At 46.9% G+C, this 22,006-nt stretch overlaps 1 protein-coding gene across 3 annotated transcripts in view; it reads right to left on the bottom strand.

Annotated features, from left to right (window-relative positions):
* The window catches only part of lsr (lipolysis stimulated lipoprotein receptor), a 31,199-nt gene extending 16,213 nt beyond the window's left edge, over positions 1–14,986 (bottom strand). For 2 of the 3 annotated variants that reach the window (XM_028823528.2, XM_028823529.2), the window contains exons 1-3: positions 14,736–14,985; positions 2,997–3,326; positions 2,038–2,157 (exon numbers count right to left, since the gene is read on the bottom strand). In XM_028823528.2, the coding sequence (XP_028679361.1) occupies positions 2,038–2,157; positions 2,997–3,326; positions 14,736–14,802 (517 nt within the window). In that variant the 5' untranslated portion in view covers positions 14,803–14,985. Of the gene's footprint in view, positions 1–2,037; positions 2,158–2,996; positions 3,327–14,735 lie in introns of all 3 variants that reach the window. The other variant, XM_028823530.2, reaches the window with a different exon arrangement.
* Between the last annotated feature and the right edge of the window lie 7,020 nt (positions 14,987–22,006).

Raw genomic sequence — 22,006 nt, 5'->3', positions numbered from 1 at the left:
TCAAATTAAGGACTTTTAATCCACACATCTTAGAAACAACAATTACAGACTTAACATTAGAATTACCAGAGCCTACGAAAAAACTTGTAGATCCGGCCCACCTTAAATCACTTTGCACCTTTCCATCAGCATCTTTTGTCCTGTAAATGTGTCGATAAGAAGCAAGCAGCCTACTATCACATCCCCCCCACCGCTGCACAGTTTTTTCAGCTCAAGTCTGTTTACCTGATTACCAGTCAACAGCTGATACCGTTGCGTCACCAAAGCGATCGCACCCTAATGCGGGTTCTTTTTCTGCAGTTATAGTCTTGAATAGAAGCGCACTTGTTCTGTTCTATTTGTACCTTTTGTGAAAGTATTTATTTGACATTTGGACTTCAGGCTTCACACATTACACACTTAATGTCTACATTTTATCAATTATTACTAAAACATGAAAAACGTTTGTTTTAACAATGTGTTTATATAAACATGAAATGCATGTGTTCCAAATAACGATATAGTATTCATAAAAGGTGTCATTTTGCTTGACTTCTCACTCTACACAGCTCTAAGCAACTGACACACAGGTAAACAGACTTGAGCTGAGAAAACTGTGCGGCGGTGGGGGGGATGTGATAGCAGGCTGCTTGCTGCTTATCGACACATTTACTGGACAAAAGACACTGATGGAGAGGTGCGAAGCACTTTAAGGTGGGATGGATCTACGAGTTTTTTTGTAGGCTCTGGTCATTCTAGTGTTAAATGCGCTCTCTCTCTCGTCCCGCTCCAGTGAGTTTACGCTCCTTTTAAGCTGGACCCGGGAGTACTTCTGGTGGCTCGTTGTGGCTTGTTGGAAGCACATAAACTGTTCCCTCTATTGTCCCCTAAAGACCCCTACATGGCTGCACTTCTTGACTCCCAATTCCCATGCAGCCCTGCGGTGTCCAAACTGGGACTACTTACGAGAAACACTGCCACCTGCCACATATGTTTTAGATTTTATTTTGGGAATGGACTAATTTTATTTCCTGCGGTTATCACCTTTAAATTGACTAAACTTTTACATGTAATTTCATTCACATCCCTTTTCAAGAGCAGGGTGCCCAAAACATTCTCCACCGAAGATGACAGGAGTTTTATCTGCTGGAACCGTGGAAGAAGAACTTCACTGACTGATGTTACTGAAATCCAGAATAACACAGAACTTTTCTTTAGTGACCAGCAGCGCTGTGACACAAACTCCAACATCCCACCCAAGTCCTCACACACCACATGAGTGTCTGTGCTTTAAACAAAGCTCCTGCTATTCCCCAGATAACCAGGGCAGACCACCTGGTCTGACGCCACCGGACTTTTTCTATTTACATTAAAAAGGAATCACCACACGAGAGCACAGACACAGACAGGCAGATAGATAGATACGCGCACACACACAATCGTCACACTGAACGGAGCTTTGACATTTATACACCGGGGCACCACGTCTTCATTCAGGTATGTGCTGCATGTACACGTCTGATAGTTTAGCTCGCTATATGCCACCATTGACAACACCCCTAAAATGAGTATTCCACTACATTACGCATTACTTTCATTGATATTTTTAAAGCTCGATTTTGTTTCTGGCCCATATGTCTGTGAACGTCCCCTCCCAACGTGCACAGCCCAACATGGCACAGCTTTCACGCTGTCACTCAGCGATGCTAAAGCAGACTTTGAAATCGTACAGCACTGGAGCTGCTGGCCACTATCAGATACCAGATCAAACACTGCTCACTCCACAAATTAAATATTAACCTAAAAAAAATATTAGCTACATAAAGTGACTTACACCCAGCAAACAATGCCAAGCAAACTAAAAGTTTCACTCCAGCAATGGGACATTTTGAACTTTAAAAATAAAAACCACAAAGCTACAAAAGTACACGACCAGAGTGCCTTTTAGGCAGAGCCTCCGCAGCTCCTCCACATTGGCAGGTGCCATTTTAAATCAATGGGACCCACAAATTTGGCAATGACAGCCCAGCGCCCACCAGAGTGTCGGCCCATACGTACCGAGCACAATCAGCTGTGTGTAGTCCTCACTGGTGCCCCCCAGGTCCTGAGATGAGATCACTGAGCAGTAGTAGACTCCTCCGTCGCCCCAAGCGGTGCGGTCGATACTCAGGTCGGCATCTGTGGGGCACAAACACACAAGCATCAACAAGGAGACCAACGCTCACTGGACAAGCAAGTCGTGAAGTCGATGGAACAGAATGCCATGTGAAAGGTGCTATATAACACACAAGTGGGGCTATGCCGTCTGTTACACACGGCTGCCTCTCAATCCATTTAGATTCTAGTCTGGTGGACTAGGTGTAGGTGCCGCTCTCACACGAGACACTCTTTGACAACTGGGGACAAGTCTTACCGTGCAATGAGTGCAGCCGAGCCCCCACAAGCACAAACTGGAATAAAAGAGTTCTGAAACACAAAATGGCTGGCTGTGGCTTTATTGGCTAAGAGAGCAGCCTTAGAGCTCTAGAGACTGGGGTCCAGATGGCTGTGCAGACCTGACGTCCTCTTCTGATGTCCATGCAGGCTTTAGTCCCACACCATAGAGACCCCATTAAAACTTCTCTTGAACTTCCCTCGGCACCAATAAAGTATCTTATCTATCTAACTGGTGACTGACTGGCGTCCCGTCCAGGGCTGGCTACTACTTGGCACCCAATGACAGCTGCGGCCCTTTACAGTCCAGAGTGGAAATTAGGAATTCACAAGAATGGACAGATGGAATTTTAAATTGGAAAGGTTGGAAAGAAAAAGAAATTAAATTACTAAGACACCAGTTTTATCTAAAAACCACTGAAATGATGGTCACTGTGGCCAGCCAAATAACTGGGAAGACATCAGCAGAAACCAAACAGGCATTTTAGTTGCAGCTGAGGACTTGAAAAGGCAAAGGATAAAATAAATAAGTTAGGCCAAGTAATGGCCACTACAGTCAGGTGGGCTTTACATGACCTGCATACCATTGACGATGGTGATCTGCCGGCCCTGGTAGAAGTTCCCGAGGGTGACAGAGGGGCCCTGTTTGGACGCCACAATACGGATGGTCCTGCTGCTGTCCGGGCAGTCGGTCACTGGGTTGTAGTTGGGGTTGACCTGAGCAATCTGATTACTGGCACTGTTGGGGCTCAAGGCGGCCGTCACGGGGTCTTCGCAGAAGGACTTGTAGCGCCAGGTGATTGTGGGTGGAACGCTGGACGACGTCTGGTAGTTGCATTTCAGCACCACAGGCTGGAACAAGATGGTCACGTAGTTCCTGACGGGACATGTCACTGATATCCCAAAGGACATACCTGGTTTGATGGAGAAAGAATAAAAAATGAAGAAATTCAGGAGATGAACATTTAAAACAAAGGAAACTGGTAAAAGAATGCAGCAAACAGAATCACCTAAAGGGGCTTCACTTCACCCTCATCAGCACACAAAGGACGTCGTTTTCCATTTTGTTCCCCTTTACCACAATCTGCGATTAGGCCAGAAAAGTGGAAGTCACGATGAGAATGGCGCTTCTGGGCTGTGCGTTTTAAAAACAGTTCCCGTTTACTACAATCAGAGGCTCTGTCGACACTTCAGGCTGACCCGTCGAGTTATAAACACACACACACACACACACACTTTACAAGTGATGCTTAAATAGTAAAAAGGAGCAGAGGGCCACTACCCTGTGTGTTCCATCTCACGTACCGGCAGTGTGTCGAAGGTCCTGACGAGGCTTCATCTGCGCTAAAACATTTTAGTTTACGAAGCCAAACATTAGTCTCCATTTTTGCCTCTCGTCCGCACTACCGCAGTGTTTTTAACCCCTGAAAACGGAGACTTTTGAAGATGCTCCCCTGAGACGGCACTGCAGCGTGGACGGGTGAAAAGAAACAGCTTTGAACGCACAGACTATTAACTGCGCTCTGATTGGTTCGTGCTCATCACATGGCCTTTTCCAAATGGGGTCCTACGCATTACAAATGTCTCGTTCCCAAAATGGCGGACACAGAGGAGATGCTTTCCATGGCGCTTATCTAAATTGTGCTTTGTGAACTTTAAAGACGCAAAAAACAAACAAAAGACAAATAAAGGGCCCGATAATTTCTGCGATGTGGAAAACACGGACGGAATCACAGAATTAACACTTAGAAATGGATTTTAGATTTGAAAACGGAAATGTGCAGAATTTAGAGACTGAAAGGGTTGCTGTTACAAAACTTCTCAATAAACTGAACGACTGAATACTCTCTACTTCTATTAGTCAGATACCATTTTCTAGTTTGTTGTTCATGAAGCGAATGCAATTCTTCATAGAAATCCAGCCGTGCCTCCATCTGTTTGTGCGCGTTTCCTGTACGTTTTGTCATTAAAGGCACCTGAATAAGCTCACGGCACGAGACAGAAATGTCAAATCGAGCAAAATCAGACACCCCAACTACGTCAAAAAAACTAAGAAACATAAACTTAACTGCAAAACTAAGGGCACAACAATAACCCGGCGACTTTTACAAATCTGAACAACTTTTTTGCAAGCTTTGCCAGCGTACCACAGACTGGACACAAAAAGATCCTTGTAATGACCAGGTGACACCTAAAACCCATCTCAAGAAGAAGGAGACATTAAGATCAAAGAGGAAACAACTAAATCGTCAGATGCAAGATTGCCAGTTTGTGTCCATGTGAGTCAGACGTACCGCTCAAAAAAATGACAAAGACGCGTCCTTTCTTTATTAAGCATTGGAAACAGGGAGGTGCACTGCCAGAAAACGAGAGCTGTCTTCGTCAAACTCACGTTCTTGTGTGTGTCTTTGAACAACATATGGACGCCGTTCTTCAAAAGATTCGTGACAAGAAAATAAATGTATGTTGTAGTTGATAAAAGCCCAGATAGGTGAGAGCACAGCGTCCTCATCATAGCGATAGGCGAGTAAACATCTGGCTGTGTGGTGTACGCAGTTCTAAGTGTACGTGACGTATTTACTGTGAATCACTTAACCGATTACATTACAAAGGTATTTCTACAGGAAAGACTGTTATTACCAGTTAAATATGTTATTAGTGAAGGGCACTGGTTGTTAACAGTTTCCCTTTCCAAAATTAACGATGTTTCTGCTTTACTAAATGTTTAGCCTGGTAGTGACGAGACACGTGACTAGGGAATCCGGATTCCCAGACATTTTTCATTCCCGGGAATGAAACTGTTGTAATTCCCGGGAAAACGGGAACAGCCAAGCTCACATATGTAGCGCATAAAAGTGTAAAAATTGATCAAGAAATAACAGTTATAGCTGAAAATAATTAAGGTGGCGCCATTGCTGCAGCTTGCACACCATCAGACAACAGTAACTTGAAATTGCAATGCGTCAGTCTGTTGCATCCGCATTATCTGTGCCAAGAAACTTGCCATCACAGAATGATGACAAGAAACTGGATGCATCAGTAAAAGCTGAAATGGCGGTGTTTCAGAGCAACAGCGAGCGCAGGCGTTGTTTAGAACAAGTGTATCGGTATCTGATGATTGTGCCGCCTACTTCAGTGGAGGCAGAGCGTGCTTTCTCAGCGGCTGGCGTACTCTGCATGAAGGTGTGTTCTCACCTGGACAACTGCACGCTGGACATGTTGTGCTTTCTACGCTCTTATTACTGCAACTAACTAGATACATGTACTTTTATGACAGCATGAACTGCTTGTAGATAAGGCTAGTCTTTTATTGGTGTCAACATATTCCAGTAGTTTTATTAAAAATGTGTCGGTTGTTCTAACACCGTTCACATGTGAGATTCCCGTGCACTCTCTCATCCCAGGGAGCCCGGGATTCCCGGGAATGACATGCGAGATTCCTGAATTCCCGGGAATGGATTCCCTACACGTGACGTCCACATTTGACTCTTCCGTTATAAACTCGGCCCTACACACCTGGGCAGAAGAGCAGGCATCTCCTCAGATGCCACGAGCCTATAAAAGCGGGTCACTCACTCTTTCTCTCTTTCTTCTAAAAGTGAAGTTCACCTTCATCTCAGAAGAATTCATCAAACTAGTCAGAGCTCTTAGAATTCTGGGGGGCACTCGCTGTCCTGCTGCGGTCTCAGCGTCATGGAGGATCTGGGCTCCTACCTGATGAATGGAACTGCAACATAAAGAGTGTGCCGATTCATTCAAAGGAACTAGGGGGCTTTACTCACCAACCCCAAACCAGCGCTATGTGCCATTATGAAGTGGGGGGCTGAACGCACCCCAAGGAGACGCGGATGCTCCTCCGACACCCCCTCTTAAACGGGGATACAATGGGAAACAAACAACAGTTGCTTTTTTTTTTTTTTTACCTCCTCTTTACTCGATCAGCTGCTGCTTGCCGCCATGTGATCTTCATCTCGTCTCTTCTCCCCCAGACAGCCTCAAACACTATTCTACCTCTTTTCGCTGTTGCATTATTTCCCCGAGTAATATTTTCTGCTTGTTTGCACCAATGCCAACTTTACTCTCAATTTTTTGAGACTTTTGATGTCTAACCTGCTCTGCATGTGCACCACTGGACTGGCTTCCAAAGCTGGAAGTATGACGTGACCTGACCGTCTCGCGGGAGGTGAAAGGGTCTCTCTTCAAAAGATTTATAACAGAGATGTAAAGTGCCGCTTCATTAGTGCTGGTTTTGTTGTAGCTGCTGTTACTACTTGCTTACAATAAAAAAAAAAAAACAAAACATAAAAATCCAAAAATTGGAATCAAGGAAAAATAAAACAGTGAAGACCAAAAATGGAAAAAAAAAAAAATGGATTCCATAGGGCCCTTCAAACCTGTCATCGTAATTTACTGTTAGTTGGCCAGTGACGTCACCATCTCTTCACTCACATTTCCAAGTTTACTTTTATATCAAAATTGTGCGGCTTTTAAGCATAACTTAGGGACAGGAAAATGAAATCATTGTAACCAAACATAATAGCCTTCTGGACAGGACCACAATATGGCATTGTTTAAAGCTAATGAGTCTTCCTCCACAAAAGGCGCTATATAAATAAAATGTATTATTATAATCAGCGTACAGTAAAACACACAGACGTCCGCCTAGACCGGGCACACACGCGTCATTAGAAACTAATATTATTATAGCTACTCGAGTACTAAGGTGGGCGACCCTGTTAGCCATTATGGATGTAATGACAAGTCAAGCTAAATGACCGGCCCACTCAAAAGCTTTCAAGGCAGCTCAGGCCCCTTCTTCACACTGCATACTGTAATCTTTTGAGGGAGCCCATAATTGAGGTCATTTAGCTCGACTTCTCACTATAGTTACTTGATAAAGAAAGGTGCCACATACGATACCAGGTCACCTAAAATCAGGGCCCTCACAAACGCGGCGGCCTAACAGATGAAGCAGTAAACAACAAGGCCGACCAACAGCCTTCCACAAGGCACAGACAAGACAGTAACAAAGAGAGAAGGAGCCACACTCTTCATAAATGATGACATCTTCCTCAACTCTGTAATCCACGGGCATCACGGCACCAACAATCAGTGGGCGACCAGGCAAACACGAAATGTAACTGCAGAGAACAAAAACCACCCAAGAGGGGCAAAGTGCAGCGGGGCTCGTTAAACAAACGGAAGGTTTAGCCAACTGATGGCTGCCTGGCCTTAAAAGTAAATGGTGGGCGGCACACACCGAGGTCACCGGGAGACACAGACACTGCAGTCGTGTGACCATCTGGAGACGAGGTGGGATGAGGAGGCCTCCGTGCTGAATGGACAATAGCTGCCATTGTAGACGGGTGACACGCTTCAAGGGTGCAGGAGCTACAAAGAGCTGGCAGAGTGCGCCGCACTTCTACTCGCCTTTCACGACTTTACGAGACTCGCAGTCCACACAAACTCCCTATAAAGCTCGAGACAAGGTGGACCCGAGGGCCGCGTCCATGTTTGTAGGATGAAGGCAAAACACAAGAACGAATCTGACAAAGACGTCAAGTGCAGGCACTGGGAGCGCTCTGTGAATTACGAGTCTATCTGGCAAGTTTCCCAGCAGCCCCGGACCTGCCGTTCGGCATGAAGCTGCTCACCTTGACCTGGTGCTACAGCTCACACACACACACACACACATACATGAGTGTTTGTCACAACATTACACACACACACAAGCTCCCTGCTCCACCTCTGGACGTGTCCCGACTCATCTTCAGAAACGCCTTTCCCAAACCACTGCCTGTGGCTGACAGTCTCGGATTGCAGCCTGGATTTAAACATTGAGACATCCCTTGCATTTAAAATGACACAACAGTCACCACCTTTGAGTGACTCTGCTGTTAAAAATACGACGAGACACGTAAGGTGGCCACAGGCACGATCAGCATCTTTAAAGCCACTAAATCGTCTGCAGGTCAGATTTAGCTCACCCACTAAGTGACTAACGACCCACGGGGCACAACAACCTAACACTTGGCAGGAGGAGGCCACTGTGTGTGAAATGCAACATGAAGACTCACAAACGCCCGCACTTCAAGCCCCTTCTCACATAATAAACCTGCCAGGGATAAGAAGTCAACTTGAACTGCATGTTTGCCCCCCAAATCTGCTCGAGCCTCTTCAGCGTACGGTGGAATCATCAAACTGATTCTCCTTCATCTGCGTCTTCCTCACCTGAACTCCCAGACCTCCAACTGTCCCCATGCCAGTCAAGGCCAAACAACGGAAGAGGCACTTTGCGGTCTTCAATGGCACCGAGCCCCAGTGCCACTTCCTAGAGTGAGCTGGTGACAGGGAATTATGATCAGGGTGGGGATGGATGGATGGATGGATGGATGGATGGATGGATGGATGGGTAGATAGATAGATAGATAGATAGATAGATAGATAGATAGATAGATAGATAGATAGATAGATAGATAGATAGATAGATAGATAGATAGATAGATAGATAGATAGATAGATAGATAGATAGATAGATAGATAGATAGATACTTTATTAATCCCAATGGGAAATTCACATTCTTCAGCAGCAGCATACTGATACAATAAATAATATTAAATTAAAGAATGATAATAATACAGGTGAAAAAAACAGACAATAACTATGTATAATTTTAAATATTAACGTTTACCCCCCCTGTTGGAATTAAAGAGTCGCATAGTTTGGGGGAGGAACGATCTCCTCAATCTGTCTGTGGAGCAGGACAGTGACAGCAGTCTGTCGCTGAAGCTGCTCTTCTGTCTGGAGATGACATTATTTAGTGGATGCAGTGGATTCTCCATAATTGATAGGAGCCTGCTGAGCGCCCTTCGCTCTGCCACAGATGTTAAACTGTCCAACTCCATGCCAACAATAGAGCCTGCTTTCCTCACCAGTTTGTCCAGGCGTGAGGCGTCTTTCCTCTTAATGCTGCCTCCCCAGCACACCACTGCGTAGAAGAGGGCGCTCGCCACAACTGTTTGATAGAACATCTGCAGCATCTTATTGCAGATGTTGAAGGAAGCCAGCCTTCTAAGGAAGTATAACCGGCTTTGTCCTTTCTTGCACAGCGCATCAGTATTGGCAGTCCAGTCTAATTTATCATCCAGCTGCACTCCCAGATATTTATAGGTCTGCACCATCTGCACACAGTCACCTTTGATGATCACTGCGTCTATGAGGGGTCTGGGCCTCCTAAAATCCACCACCAGCTCCTTGGTTTTGCTGGTGTTCAGGTGTAGGTGGTTTGAGTCGGACCATTTAACAAAGTCATTGATTAGGTCCCTATACTCCTCCTCCAGCCCATTCCTGATACAGCCCACGATAGCAGTGTCATCAGCGAACTTTTGCACATGGCAGGACTCCGAGTTGTATTGGAAGTCCGATGTATATAGGCTGAACAGGACCGGAGAAAGTACAGTCCCTTGTGGCGCTCCTGTGTTGCTGACCACAATGTCAGACGTGCAGTTCCCAAGACGCACATACTGAGGTCTGTCTTTAAGATAGTCCACGATCCATGCCACTAGGTATGAATCTAATCCCATCTCTGTCAGCTTGTCCCTAAGGAGCAGAGGTTGGATTGTGTTGAAGGCGCTAGAGAAGTCTAGAAACATAATTCTTACAGCACCACTGCCTCTGTCCAAGTGAGAGAGGGATCGGTGTAGCATATAGATGATGGCATCTTCCGCTCCCACCTTCTCCTGATATGCAAACTGCAGAGGGTCAAGGGCGTGTTGAACCTGTGGCCTAAGGTGGTGAAGCAGCAGCCTCTCCATGGTCTTCATCACATGTGATGTCAGAGCAACAGGCCGAAAGTCATTCAGCTCACTAGGACGTGATACCTTTGGGACTGGGGTGATACAAGATGTTTTCCAAAGCCTCGGGACTCTCCCCTGTTCCAGGCTCAGGTTGAAGATGCGCTGTAGAGGACCCCCCAGCTCCGATGCACAGACCTTCAGCAGTCGTGGCGATACTCCATCTGGACCCGCTGCTTTGCTGGCACGAAGTCTCCTCAGCTCTCTGCTCACTTGCGCTGTTGTTATTATGGGTGGGGATGTTTTTCCTATGCTGGTATCAGCAGAAGGATGTGTGGAGGGTGCAGTACTCCGAGGTGAGAGTGAGAGTGGGTTAGGGTGGTCAAACCTGTTAAAAAAGTTGTTCATTTGGTTTGCTCTCTTCACGTCTCTCTCAATGGTGGTACCCCGCTTCGAGCTGCAGCCAGTGATGATCTTCATCCCATCCCACACTTCCTTCATGCTATTATTCTGCAACTTCTGCTCCAGCTTTCTCCTGTACTGCTCCTTCGCCGCCCTGAGTTGGACTCGGAGTTCCTTCTGCACGCGCTTGAGCTCATGCTGATCACCGTCTTTAAAAGCCCTTTTCTTCTGATTCAAAAGGCCCTTGATGTCACTTGTAATCCATGGCTTGTTGTTAGCATAGCAGCGTACTGTTCTTACTGGAACTACAATGTCCATACAGAAGTTGATGTAGTCAGTAGTGCAGTCAACAACTTCCTCAATGTTCTCATTATGAGATCCTGCAGGATATCCCAGTCTGTAGTTCCAAAAAGTTCTCTCAGAGTATTCTCAGCCTCCGGGGTCCACTTCCTGAATGATCGTGTGGTTACAGGTAGGACTCTAACTTTTGGTTTATAGTGAGGCTGAAGCTGATCCAGGTTATGATCTGCTTTCCCAAGCGCAGGCAGCGGGGTGGCGCTGTATGCGTCTTTAACGTTTGCATACAGTAAATCAATAGTCTTATTTCCCCGGGTGTTACAGTCCACATACTGGGAGAATGCAGGTAATGTTTTGTCCAGCGTCACATGGTTAAAGTCTCCAGCGATTAGCACAAGCGCCTCAGGGTGCTGCGTTTGTAACTTAGCAACAGCGGAATGGATGATGTCACTCGCTGACTCCACGTCTGCCCGAGGAGGAATGTACACGATGACAACAATGACATGTCCAAACTCTCTGGGCAAATAGTAGGGACGTAAACTTATGGCCAACAGTTCGATGTCCCTGCAGCAAGTGGAGATTTTGACGTTAACATGTCCAGAGTGACACCACCGTGTATTAATATAGAGAGCGAGTCCTCCTCCTTTGTGCTTCCCACAGGTACTTGCATCTCTGTCCGCTCTAACTGTGCTAAACCCGGGTAGCTCCACGTTGCCATCTGGGATGGTGTTATTTAGCCACGTTTCGCAAAAACACAACAAACTGCATTCTCTGTAGGTCCTTACATTTTTCACCAGCGCAGCCAGTTCGTCGATCTTATTTGAGATTGAGTTTACATTCCCCAGAATCACAGAAGGCACCGAAGGCTTGAAACGCCACTTTCTCGCAAGCCGCTTCTTTTTTAGCTTAGTGCCCGCTCTGCTGCCACGATACCGCCTTCTTACCTCGTCGGGTAAATATGGAACCACACCGGCACTGGCATTTGTTCTCAGCGCCCGAAGTTGAGTACTTGAATAGGCGAGTCTCGGCGTGTTAAAATCCATGCCCACGTTGTAAAAGTAAGTGTGTCCAGGGAAGGAATCCACATAAAATAAAGTGGTAGGAGTGATCAATAAATAAAAATAGAAAAATAAAAGTAGAAAAGTACACATACATATACAGTCATACACGGAGCTGCTGAAAAGGCTGCCACTCACGGCGGCGCCGGATGCATCAATCATGCATTAGTCATGATGGCCACCACCACCGCATTTGCCATCCTCCTCTTTCCTGCTACTGTCTCTAATTTTGACTCCTGTAAGGTCAGCAGCACATTATGTGACTTGGAGTCAGAAGGGACGCCAAACTTGGCAAATGCAGTTGCTGGACCTCCAGGATGTCAGATTACACGATTAGGAATCACGGGGTGACGTCACTGACGGCTAACCAATGTGCTCCCTTAGCCAGCCACACACACACACACACACCCCTATACAAATGGCCAGACATGGGTACCTGTATACGCTCAATTGCAACAAAACACCCCCATCAGCAGATGCCACTTACGCAGGACAATTCAGGCCTGTGCACTTCTGGTGGTCCCGCCAGCAGCTACTTTCAAGGGCGATGTTTTGAGTGAAGACTTGTGTGTGTGTGTGTGTGTGTGTGTGCGAGATATAAAGCCATTTGCAAATGTCCAGCTTGTGCACATCCCTTTCACGGTGTTCCAGTGCGGCCTTCTCAATTACAGATGGACTGCTGGGCAGCAGACCTCACTTTGGGACCAAACATGGGGGAACTGTTCATTTTCAAAGCCCACATGTCGATCAGCCCTTCAATCGCACAACCTCCACATCTCTAATGAGCCATCAGCTCTTTGGTTACACTTTAATAATCTTGGAATACAAGACAAAGGACCTTCTAAGTCACAAGTGAGGCCGTGTCATCGTTTTAGGGACTTCACACAAACTCCAGAATTAGAAGCCACAGCCCCGATTACCAAATGTCCTGGTGTGCTGCTTATCATCAGCCCAATGTCTCACAGCCTCTCACTTGTGCCCCCCCCCCCCCCCCCCACACCGTCCCAACATCCTACTGACTCCAAGACCGCCAGGGATGGCCACCAAGGTGATGTGCGTCTGGGCCTGGCAAACACGGGGCATCCCCTCTCACAAACCCCACGGCCGGCCAGAACAAACCTCCAGATACGTCAATTCACAAAGTGAACTTGTCACCCAGTCACTACTGTTTAAAATTGTATTCATGGCGTCATTCAAATGGATCTGATGTCCCAATATGCTAGCCGAATAGACGGCACACACTGCAGTGCACCTAATCTGAGATGTGATTAGCGTGTTGGCAATGAAGGAAAACAGCAGCAGCAGCCAAAGGACACTCCCAATAATAAAACACAAATACAGTGTAAGCCTGCGATAACATCAACTGGGAAAGAACACAACCATCAATGGGCCGCCCTTCTGCCCACCAGTGACCCAACAACCAGAGCCACCCGTCAGCCTGAACTGAGATGGTCCTCAAACGAGTGGTGTCATCAGTCATCAGCATCATCTCCATTTGATATCCTAACTTAATCATAGCAGCCAACACCTACCTGAATACAATGCAGGAGGAAACAACCAGACAAGAAAACTGAATAAATCACCGATAATCAATCAATCAATCAATCAATCAATCAATCAATCAGCGGCCCTTCTGCACAGAGCCTTCTGTTTCGCTTTTCTCTTCCCAGTGTCATCAAACTGCACCTTATGATGTCACTTCAAATGGCCAATTGGTTTAATTTTCAGAAGCCCCCACCCGGGCCAGGATGGGGGTATTCTGCACTCAACAGGCCAGGCACCAAACGAGTCTCGCCTAAAGTGGACACGGACCACTTCCAGGGGTCTCACCAGGGTCGCGTCTAAACTGGGATTCCTTTTTTTATTTTAGATTTGTTCCTACTTTATAATTTTACACCCAAACTGCATGCAAGACAAGCACCAGAGCAGCTTTAGGTGTCAGGATGAGGCCCAGGACCACCAGGGCTGTCCTCCATGAGAGGGAATGAGCAGGGCAGCGTGAACTTGGACGTCTGCCCTCGAATGTCACCGGAGACGTAGTGGGGATTATCGCAACACCAGGCCTGCTTACAGTTTCTCTTTCATTTAACGTTAAACATTCCAGGCCCTCAAGTTAACCTCCAGCAGTTTCAGCTCCATGGCGCTGCTTCTTCCACACGTCAGCGTGGCCTCGGTCTCTTTAACTGACAATCAGTTTTATTTATTTATTACTTAACTTTATCACTTTGAACACTTAACTATTTTTAAATGGTCGACTGGCCCAATTTCGTGATGCCAGTACCAGGAGGTAACGCAGTGTTTTGCACAAATCCGCCTCCATTCCATTACTTTATCGGTCGGCGCCTCACAATGAGTCTGCATTGCCTCTGTAGTCCTACGAAAGGCGCTATATTAAAACAGAATGTCCCACTTCCGCCACCCATGAAGCCTTCACGGTGCCAAAGCCGCTCGAACACCGAATTCAACTGAACGCCCATCACTGCCTTCCACAATCGGACAAGCGTGACAAACGAGAAATCGACTGAGGCGGAACTCGGACCGACCCCTCGGAAAAGGAAGATAAGGAAAGGAAAGGAAAGCCCCCGCATGTCCGTGGAGCGCTCGGTCGGCGCCGTTACTGAAAGGTGAAACTCGCACTAAAACTGCGGGACGAGTTGGGTGTTTGAACGCTGAAGAGGCTCCAAAGTTTAGACGCTCACCCGGCCAGCCGCTCTTGAATACATACCGGGGGGTTAACACGATGGATAACGACAAACAACCCGACGGCCTTACCTAGAAAAGGTACGATAAGCAGGAAAAGGCGAAACATCGTGCCGTGCGCCCGCCGCATTCTCTCCATTCGTCTCGCCGATTGTGGACAGCAGCGGCGCGGGCACCCCGAGTGGGCTCTCTTCACCTAAAGTTGGACCCTCGATCTGTTAGTTTTGTTTTGTTTTCTTTTGTTTTTAGCGTCACACTCTCCGGTCGTTTTCCATTGGCACAGTTTCGTCGAGAGTCGCTGAATGACTCAGAGAGCGAACGGGAAAAACAGGCGCGGCGAGAAGGCACCTGCGCGGTCAGGCGGGCGGGGAGGACAGCAGCAGCTGGTGCCGCCATTCCGATCCAAAACATCCCCAAAGAGGCTTTAAATTAAAATTTCGATGTTTTTGTGTTTTTGTTTAGAAATCGGTGTGCTTCGTCGTGTCATTTACTGAATCATTGAAGCCATTTGGTAGGCCTATGAATGAATCCCCCCCTACAGTGTTAGTGGTATCGCCCATCCAGGTATTCTTTAACCTGCAGGATGCGCCCGAGAGAAACTCCACCGAAACGGGGGTGGGGTGTGGTGTGGTGTGGAGGTGAACTGGGGAGGCACACGGCTAGGGACGTCGTTTATAAAATACTGACAGACACCCCCTGTGTTCCCAGATTATCGGGACGCCTGCTGGTTTTGGTAAAGCCGTCGTCTCCTGATGCCTGGCGCGTCTCTTCTGGTGACTTTACGGCGACAAACAATTGAGACTCCCCCGGGCATGTTTGGGACATTCCAAACCGAAAGGCGACGGTCATCTTGTTGATTTAAACTTTTTGAATTGTCGACGTTACTTTTTCAAATTCGTCCAGGCTGCCGTGGTTTGTGTGACCGCAGATGATTCATTGACCCGCTCGGCTATTGGCCACCTGCTAGAATCCTGGCCATCGCAGGCCACCACAAGTAAACGTTACGTAAGGGACAACGCAGGCGTACGTGGAGCAAATCCACTCAGACATGGGGACAGTGAGCAGTGACCACGACGCCAAGCCAGGACAGTTGATATCATTAATATGTACTAACTGTGCTGCCTGTTTGAGACAGGTTGAAATCTTAAATGTATTTGTATTTATGTAGTTATTGATTGATTGGCTGTATTATCTGTCCCTTGAGTCTGTGTTCCTGCTTCTTATGTCCTGCAGCTGCAGTATGCTTTTGAATTTCCCATTGAGATTAATAAAGTTTATCTAATCTAATTAGTCAACATAGACCTTGGCATACTCGGTGGTAACGTTTGCACTGCACCATCTATTGGAATGTACAAGGGGGCTTCGCCCCCTGCTCGCTTCGCTCGCCTACCCCCGGCGTTTTGAACCCGTGCCCGCTGGGCAGCTACGTGTCCGGATGACGCACGTTTAATACGGAGCGTTTGCCCGTGTCATTCTGGAGTCCCCCACCGGTAATACAGAGCTTCGTCCGTACTATTACGTGGTGCATTATGGACTACTGCGGACCCCGTAGTTTTTCTCGTTTCAGTTTGTATCTGTGGTCAGTTGAGCTCATGTTTTTCAAGCTTTTGAATTCCGGTCTTCATTATCTGTAACCTGCTGTCCATGTGCGTGGCCCCCTTGTTCAACCTGTTTATGACGTTTTACTTTCCTTTGTACTCTGTCTTTAATTTCTGACCGTGCTTTATTCTGGTTTTGTTTCAATGACACTTGGTCCGTGGTGATTATATGTAAAGGAGGCAGTCTAATTTTCCCCTTTTGACAGCAACGTGTAAATTCATTATTTGTATTGCCAGTTGTTTCTTCTGGGAAGTTAAGTGAATGACAATGATTGCAAATAACATTCGTTAATCCCAATGAATTTTCCTCAATAGTGGACTCATTATTGAAGGCGTTGTCAGCCAAGTGGCGTAAGCATTTAGCAGGTGTCTGGCGTTGATGTCCGCGACGGGCATGTTTTGCTTGTGGCGTTTGACTGCCGCATTGTTGCATGTACATTATTTGTGACGCACTATTTTGTAGTTTTAATTGATTTGCAACCGCTTTGCGAAAAGTCCGTTTCAGTCTACGTCGTGCATTGGATAAGTAATAAGGAGGATCGCACTCACTGTTAATATGGAGCCTTTTCTGCAGTTGAACGGTTAATAGTGCTTTATTGTAAGGAGATCCACCTATGCTCACACCTATGCTGCCTAGTGTGAAGGTGTTCAGATGACGTATGTTTAATATGGACGTTTTCTTTAGAAATGTGGTTTTGGGTGTCACTTCTTATTGAGGGGGGGGGATCGTTGTTGCGCGAGCGTCTTCTTTCTTTTTGTGTTCCATGGGCTTGACACCTATGCTGCCTAGTGTGAAGGTGTCGACGTTCACTTTAGAAGATGTGGCTTTGGGTGTCACTTCTTATGGATATGTGGGGGGGATTGTTGTTGCGCGAGCGTCTTCTTTCTTTTTGTGTTCCTGTGTCTTGTTTGAATCCCCCTCTTTGTGTGTGTCCCGTCCCTTGCTTGTAGGGTCTGTGGGGTGGTTTTGTGTTCTTTTTTTTTGTCTTCCATGGGCTTGTTGAATCCCCCTCTTGGTGTGTGTCCCGTCCCGTCCCGTGCCTGTAGGGTGGGGGGGGGGGTGTGGTCGTGCCTTGCTGTTGTGCGCTCGTCTGTTCTTTTTTTTTGGTGTGTTTAGTTTCGTGTGACTCCTTTTTGTATGTGCTCACTCCTTTTTTCTGTGGTCTTGTCCGCCACTCGCGGCCCCTCATCCGCCTTTGTCGCCCTCTTTTGTCCGCCTTTCTCGGCTCCTCAGCCAACTCTCGCGGACTCTTTTTGCGCCTGCGCAGTACGTCTTTTTGCAGCTACGGCCCTTGGCCGGATGTGCCTGCGTCCATCATCCGGTTTAGCATTCTCGGTTAGTAATATAGATTTTGTATTGCATGTAGTAATAAAATTTATTGCACTATTCACTCCAACAGATGGCGCATCACAAACATGAGCACTTCCTTTACAGATGCTGTTTTAAATGGCTTATAACAGAGACAAGGCCCCCCCTTGGATGAACACACGCTTGTGGATTAATATGGTGGGGTTTGTGTGGGCCTTTTTTGGCATTTTTTGGGGTGCAGAACACTACAAATAATGTATGTTGCAGTATTTTGTTTTTAGTTGTGAGTAAACATTATTGCTAAATAATATTTTTTTCTTCATTCTTGTCTTTGTGGCCATTGATTTCCAGTATGGTAACTCAAGATGCCCATGTCCACAATAAACCGTTTTCTCTAATTTCATGAACACTTTTGACTGGCAGTGTTTGCAGTTTTCTTGGTGTGTGTAATCAGGGCTGGTTTAAGGGTCCATTGCGACCCTAGTCAAGGAGTCCCCCTTTAGGACGCGCACAGTTGGATCCGTTACTGTAATTGACAGAATTAGGAGAAGAGTCCCCTTTAGAGGTGAGCCCCCGTGGAGACTGGCGCCTACTCGACCCGTGTAATGGATGCCCTGCAGTGTTTATACAGTATGTGCTCTGCTGTGTGTGTCCTGCTGTGTTTGCTTTTAAGCACAGAGAAGGTGTTTTGGAGTGGAGTCCATCGTTTTATCTTGACAGACTTGAATGTAGTGTTAAGATTTGCTTTGGTGTTTAGAGTTTTGAATAAAAGAGAGACAGGCTTCAGGAAAGGCATCTTACTAAAAGTGCTGCAACATTCAAAGCCCTTTGTTGTCTTTGTTTTTTTATCCCATAAGCAGCAGACAGACCATCATGAACAGCAAGAGGAGGACAACCTACAAGAGGACAACAATCTATCACTCAATGTTGACAAGACAAAAGAGATCATCATGGACTTCAGAAAATCACATCCTGACCACATCCCACTCAGCATCAATGGTTTAGAGGTGGAGACTGTTAGGAATACCAAGTTCCTCGGCGTGCCCATAACTGATGACCTTACGTGGACACCTAACACCTCATCACTAATCAAGAGAGCCCAGCAGAGACTACACTTCCTGAGGCGACTGAAGCCAGCAAGTCTTCCTCCTTCCATCCTCGCCATGTTCTACAGAGGCACCATTGAGAGAGTCCTGACCAGCTACATCACAGTCTGGTATGGCACCTGCAACATATTCGACCGCAAAGGATAGTGAAGACAGCAGAGAACATTATTGGGGCGCCTCTCCCTTCACTACAGGACATATTTTACAAACACAGGGTCCGCAAGGCCTGCAGCATTGAGCAGGACCCCTTATACCCCTCACATGGACTTTTCACACTTCTGCCATCCAAGAGAAGATACTGCAGCATCAAAGCCAGATCTGCTGCCAGGCTGCCAGGAGAGTTTGTACCCCCAAGCTGTTAGACTCCTTAACACCAGGCTGCCCCCTGGGACCTTCCACACGGCCTCAACCACCGCTAAAAACAGAACTTTCATACATGCGAGCCACTGTCCTGTGAAGACGAGTGTGCAGGGAGAGAAGAACTGAACATCTCATACTGACCTTTAAGGATTTGGACATTCTTGAGATCCTTCTGCTGTGAAACATTCTGACCGGTCACTGTTTACACGTCTTAAACAACTATTAGCATACACTGAAAACTTCTGTATTATCTACATCTATTATTTATTATTTATTTATTATATTACATATCTGACACATCGATATTGCTGCTACTTCTTTGTCCTGTCTTTGCACAATGTCTTGTCTTGTTTGTGTTTTTAATTTTTAAATTTAAATTTTAATTCTATTTTTAACTTATTTATTTGCACGTCATGTTGTCACACTATGGACCCTGAGCTTCGTAATTTCGTTTATCTGTATACTTGTCTATGGTTGAGATGACAATAAAGTTTACTTTGAGGAGACAAATCACTGGATTTGGTGTAGACAACCTGCAAGGGAGCCTACAGCGCCCCCAAGGGGTCTCTCTGATCACATCACCATCACGCTGAGACCTGCATACAGCCCCAGAGTGAGATCCATCAGACCAACACAAAAGCAGGTACGTGTGTGGCCAGAGGGCGCCTCCAGTGCTCTACAGACTGGAACATTTTCAGACAAGCAGCCCCTCACAATGACCTCACAGACATTGAGGAGTACACTGAGGTGGTTACAGCGTACATTGCAAAATGTACTGATGATGTCACCCATTACAAAAATATGACTGTGCTAACCAGAAGCCATGGCTGACATGAGAAGTCCACAGGCTTCTGAGGATCCATGACGCAGCCTTTAGGGCCAGTGACACTGCAGGACTAGCAACAGCCAGAGTCAACCTGTCACGTGGCATCAGGGGAGCAAAAAAGCAGAAAATCTCTGGACGCTTTAGCAACACCACAGATGCACAGTCTCTAGTCTCTCTGGCATGGCATCCAAACCCTCACTAATTACAAACCCCCAGCACAGACCTGTGAAGGTGCCATCGTGCTGCTTAACTGCCTAAATGGCTTCTTTGGCCAGTTCGAGACACAAAAGAGCTCACCAGCACAGAAACCCCCCCCCCCCCCCCCCAATATGTCTGGCCCCAGCCAGCATGAAGAGACCCCCCTCTAGGATCAACTGACGGAAGGCAGAACTACACGGGAGGAGCTTGTTGATGATCTGAAGGCAGTTGGGACCACCACAGTCATCAAGAACACCACTGGTAACTAAAACACTGTGCCATCATGGATTGGCATCTTGCAGTGCCCGCAAGGTCCCCCTGCTCAAGAGACCCGGACATTCACTGGCACACCTTGACCCTGACGTCCTCTGACTGCTCTCTGGTGTTGTAGCCCACCGAGGTGGAGAGGTTGGAATGGAAGAAATGGATTCTGTGGACAGGTGGACTTTATACACATCACAAGTTGTGATCAGGAGGATCTGTGATTGACTGATTGTAATGTGTGTGCCACGTGGGCACACTGCCAATCTGTGGGAGCCAGAATTCTGGGTTCTGAGTTGTAGGGGATCAAATCCTTATTTCTCTCAATGGCATGCAAATCAATGTATAACTTTGATGTCATGTGTTTTTATTCCGTATTTTTGGTTGATCTTCTGTCTCCCTCTCCATTCCGATGAAACGACCCTCAAACTGAGTGGCGTCTCATTTCACTGCTAGTGAGCAAACATACAAATCCAGCAGGGCATCACATTGCTATTACCCCACTGTCACTGTGTGTGCCTCTGTGACTGAGAACAGAGCGGGCGCACATCACACTGCATCTCCTGACCGTCTTGGAGGTCCACTCCAGGGCTGAGAAGGAGAGGCCATTGGTGAGGTGCGACTTTACTTGTGGGACAATGACGGCCTCCACTGGCCAAATGTCCTAAAGGAATAGTTTGATGCCCAGCAAAGGATGCAGATGGCGTTCCTCTCCCTGTACTCTGGGACCCCCACTGAAGCTCTCCAGCCCAGGATATCTCAGCCAGCCTCAGTCCAGTCCAGCCTCATGGTGAGCACCAGAATGTGACAGGTGTCCTTTGCCTCACCTTCGTGCTCCTCATCCTCTTTTGCCATCAGACACTTGCCTTTGGTGGGTATCCATCTGAGCAGGTCCCTCCAGTTTTGGATGTCGTGTTTTATTCCTATTGTGCCCTCGCCTTGTGGGTGTCCAGTATATGAGAACGCTGTGGCGAGTTTGAGGCCGTCGATGGCCCTGGTGTCACAGCTTGTTCTGAGGTGTTGGAGCCACCCCTGCTAAGTGACGTTCCAGCAGTTTAAACGGCCTTTGGAGCAAAGCCACCTGAGCACGATCTGTGAAAAGAGCCGTCAGGGTCTCGTGTTTATCACAAACGAAGGGACCTTGTTACATTTGCTGATTTACTCCATGACTTGAAATCTAAATGTGTTTCAGAGTAAGATGGTCCTAATGAAGAGGAATCCACTTCAATGATCGTGGCGTACACAACTGTGCCCAGTCACAGAGAATCGTAGTTAACGGATAACCGGACTAAAGCATTTGTCCTTTTTGAGAAACAGTAAGAAAGGCCATTCTGGTGAGCAAGTGACCTGACGGCGTGGAGGTTTTCACATTGGGTTTCAGGAACCTCAACTGGACTCTCACTACATGCAGTCACACAGGCCCAGGGCGGGGTCTCTCCATCTGTTTGTGTCCTGCTAGGTAGCCAACATGCACATTAAAGGTTTCAGGTGTTTTATATTTTATTTTATTTTTTACTTATTAGGAAGTTGTTCAAAGCACAAAAGAACCGAGTTAATATGCACAGATCCTGTCCCTAAATGGAGTGGCCAAGCAGTGGTACTACGGGTGGTCAGATAAGCCAGTGAAGACCCTCAGAGTCCGTCAGTCAGCATCATTGGGCCTGTTTGCTGCGCCATTGCGGTGT

The sequence above is a fragment of the Erpetoichthys calabaricus genome, chromosome 17, assembly GCF_900747795.2.
Source record: "Erpetoichthys calabaricus chromosome 17, fErpCal1.3, whole genome shotgun sequence".
Classification (NCBI taxonomy): Eukaryota; Metazoa; Chordata; class Cladistia; order Polypteriformes; family Polypteridae; genus Erpetoichthys; species Erpetoichthys calabaricus.
The sequence above is the reverse complement of the archived record's forward strand: the minus strand, read 5'-3'. Positions and strand labels throughout refer to the sequence as shown.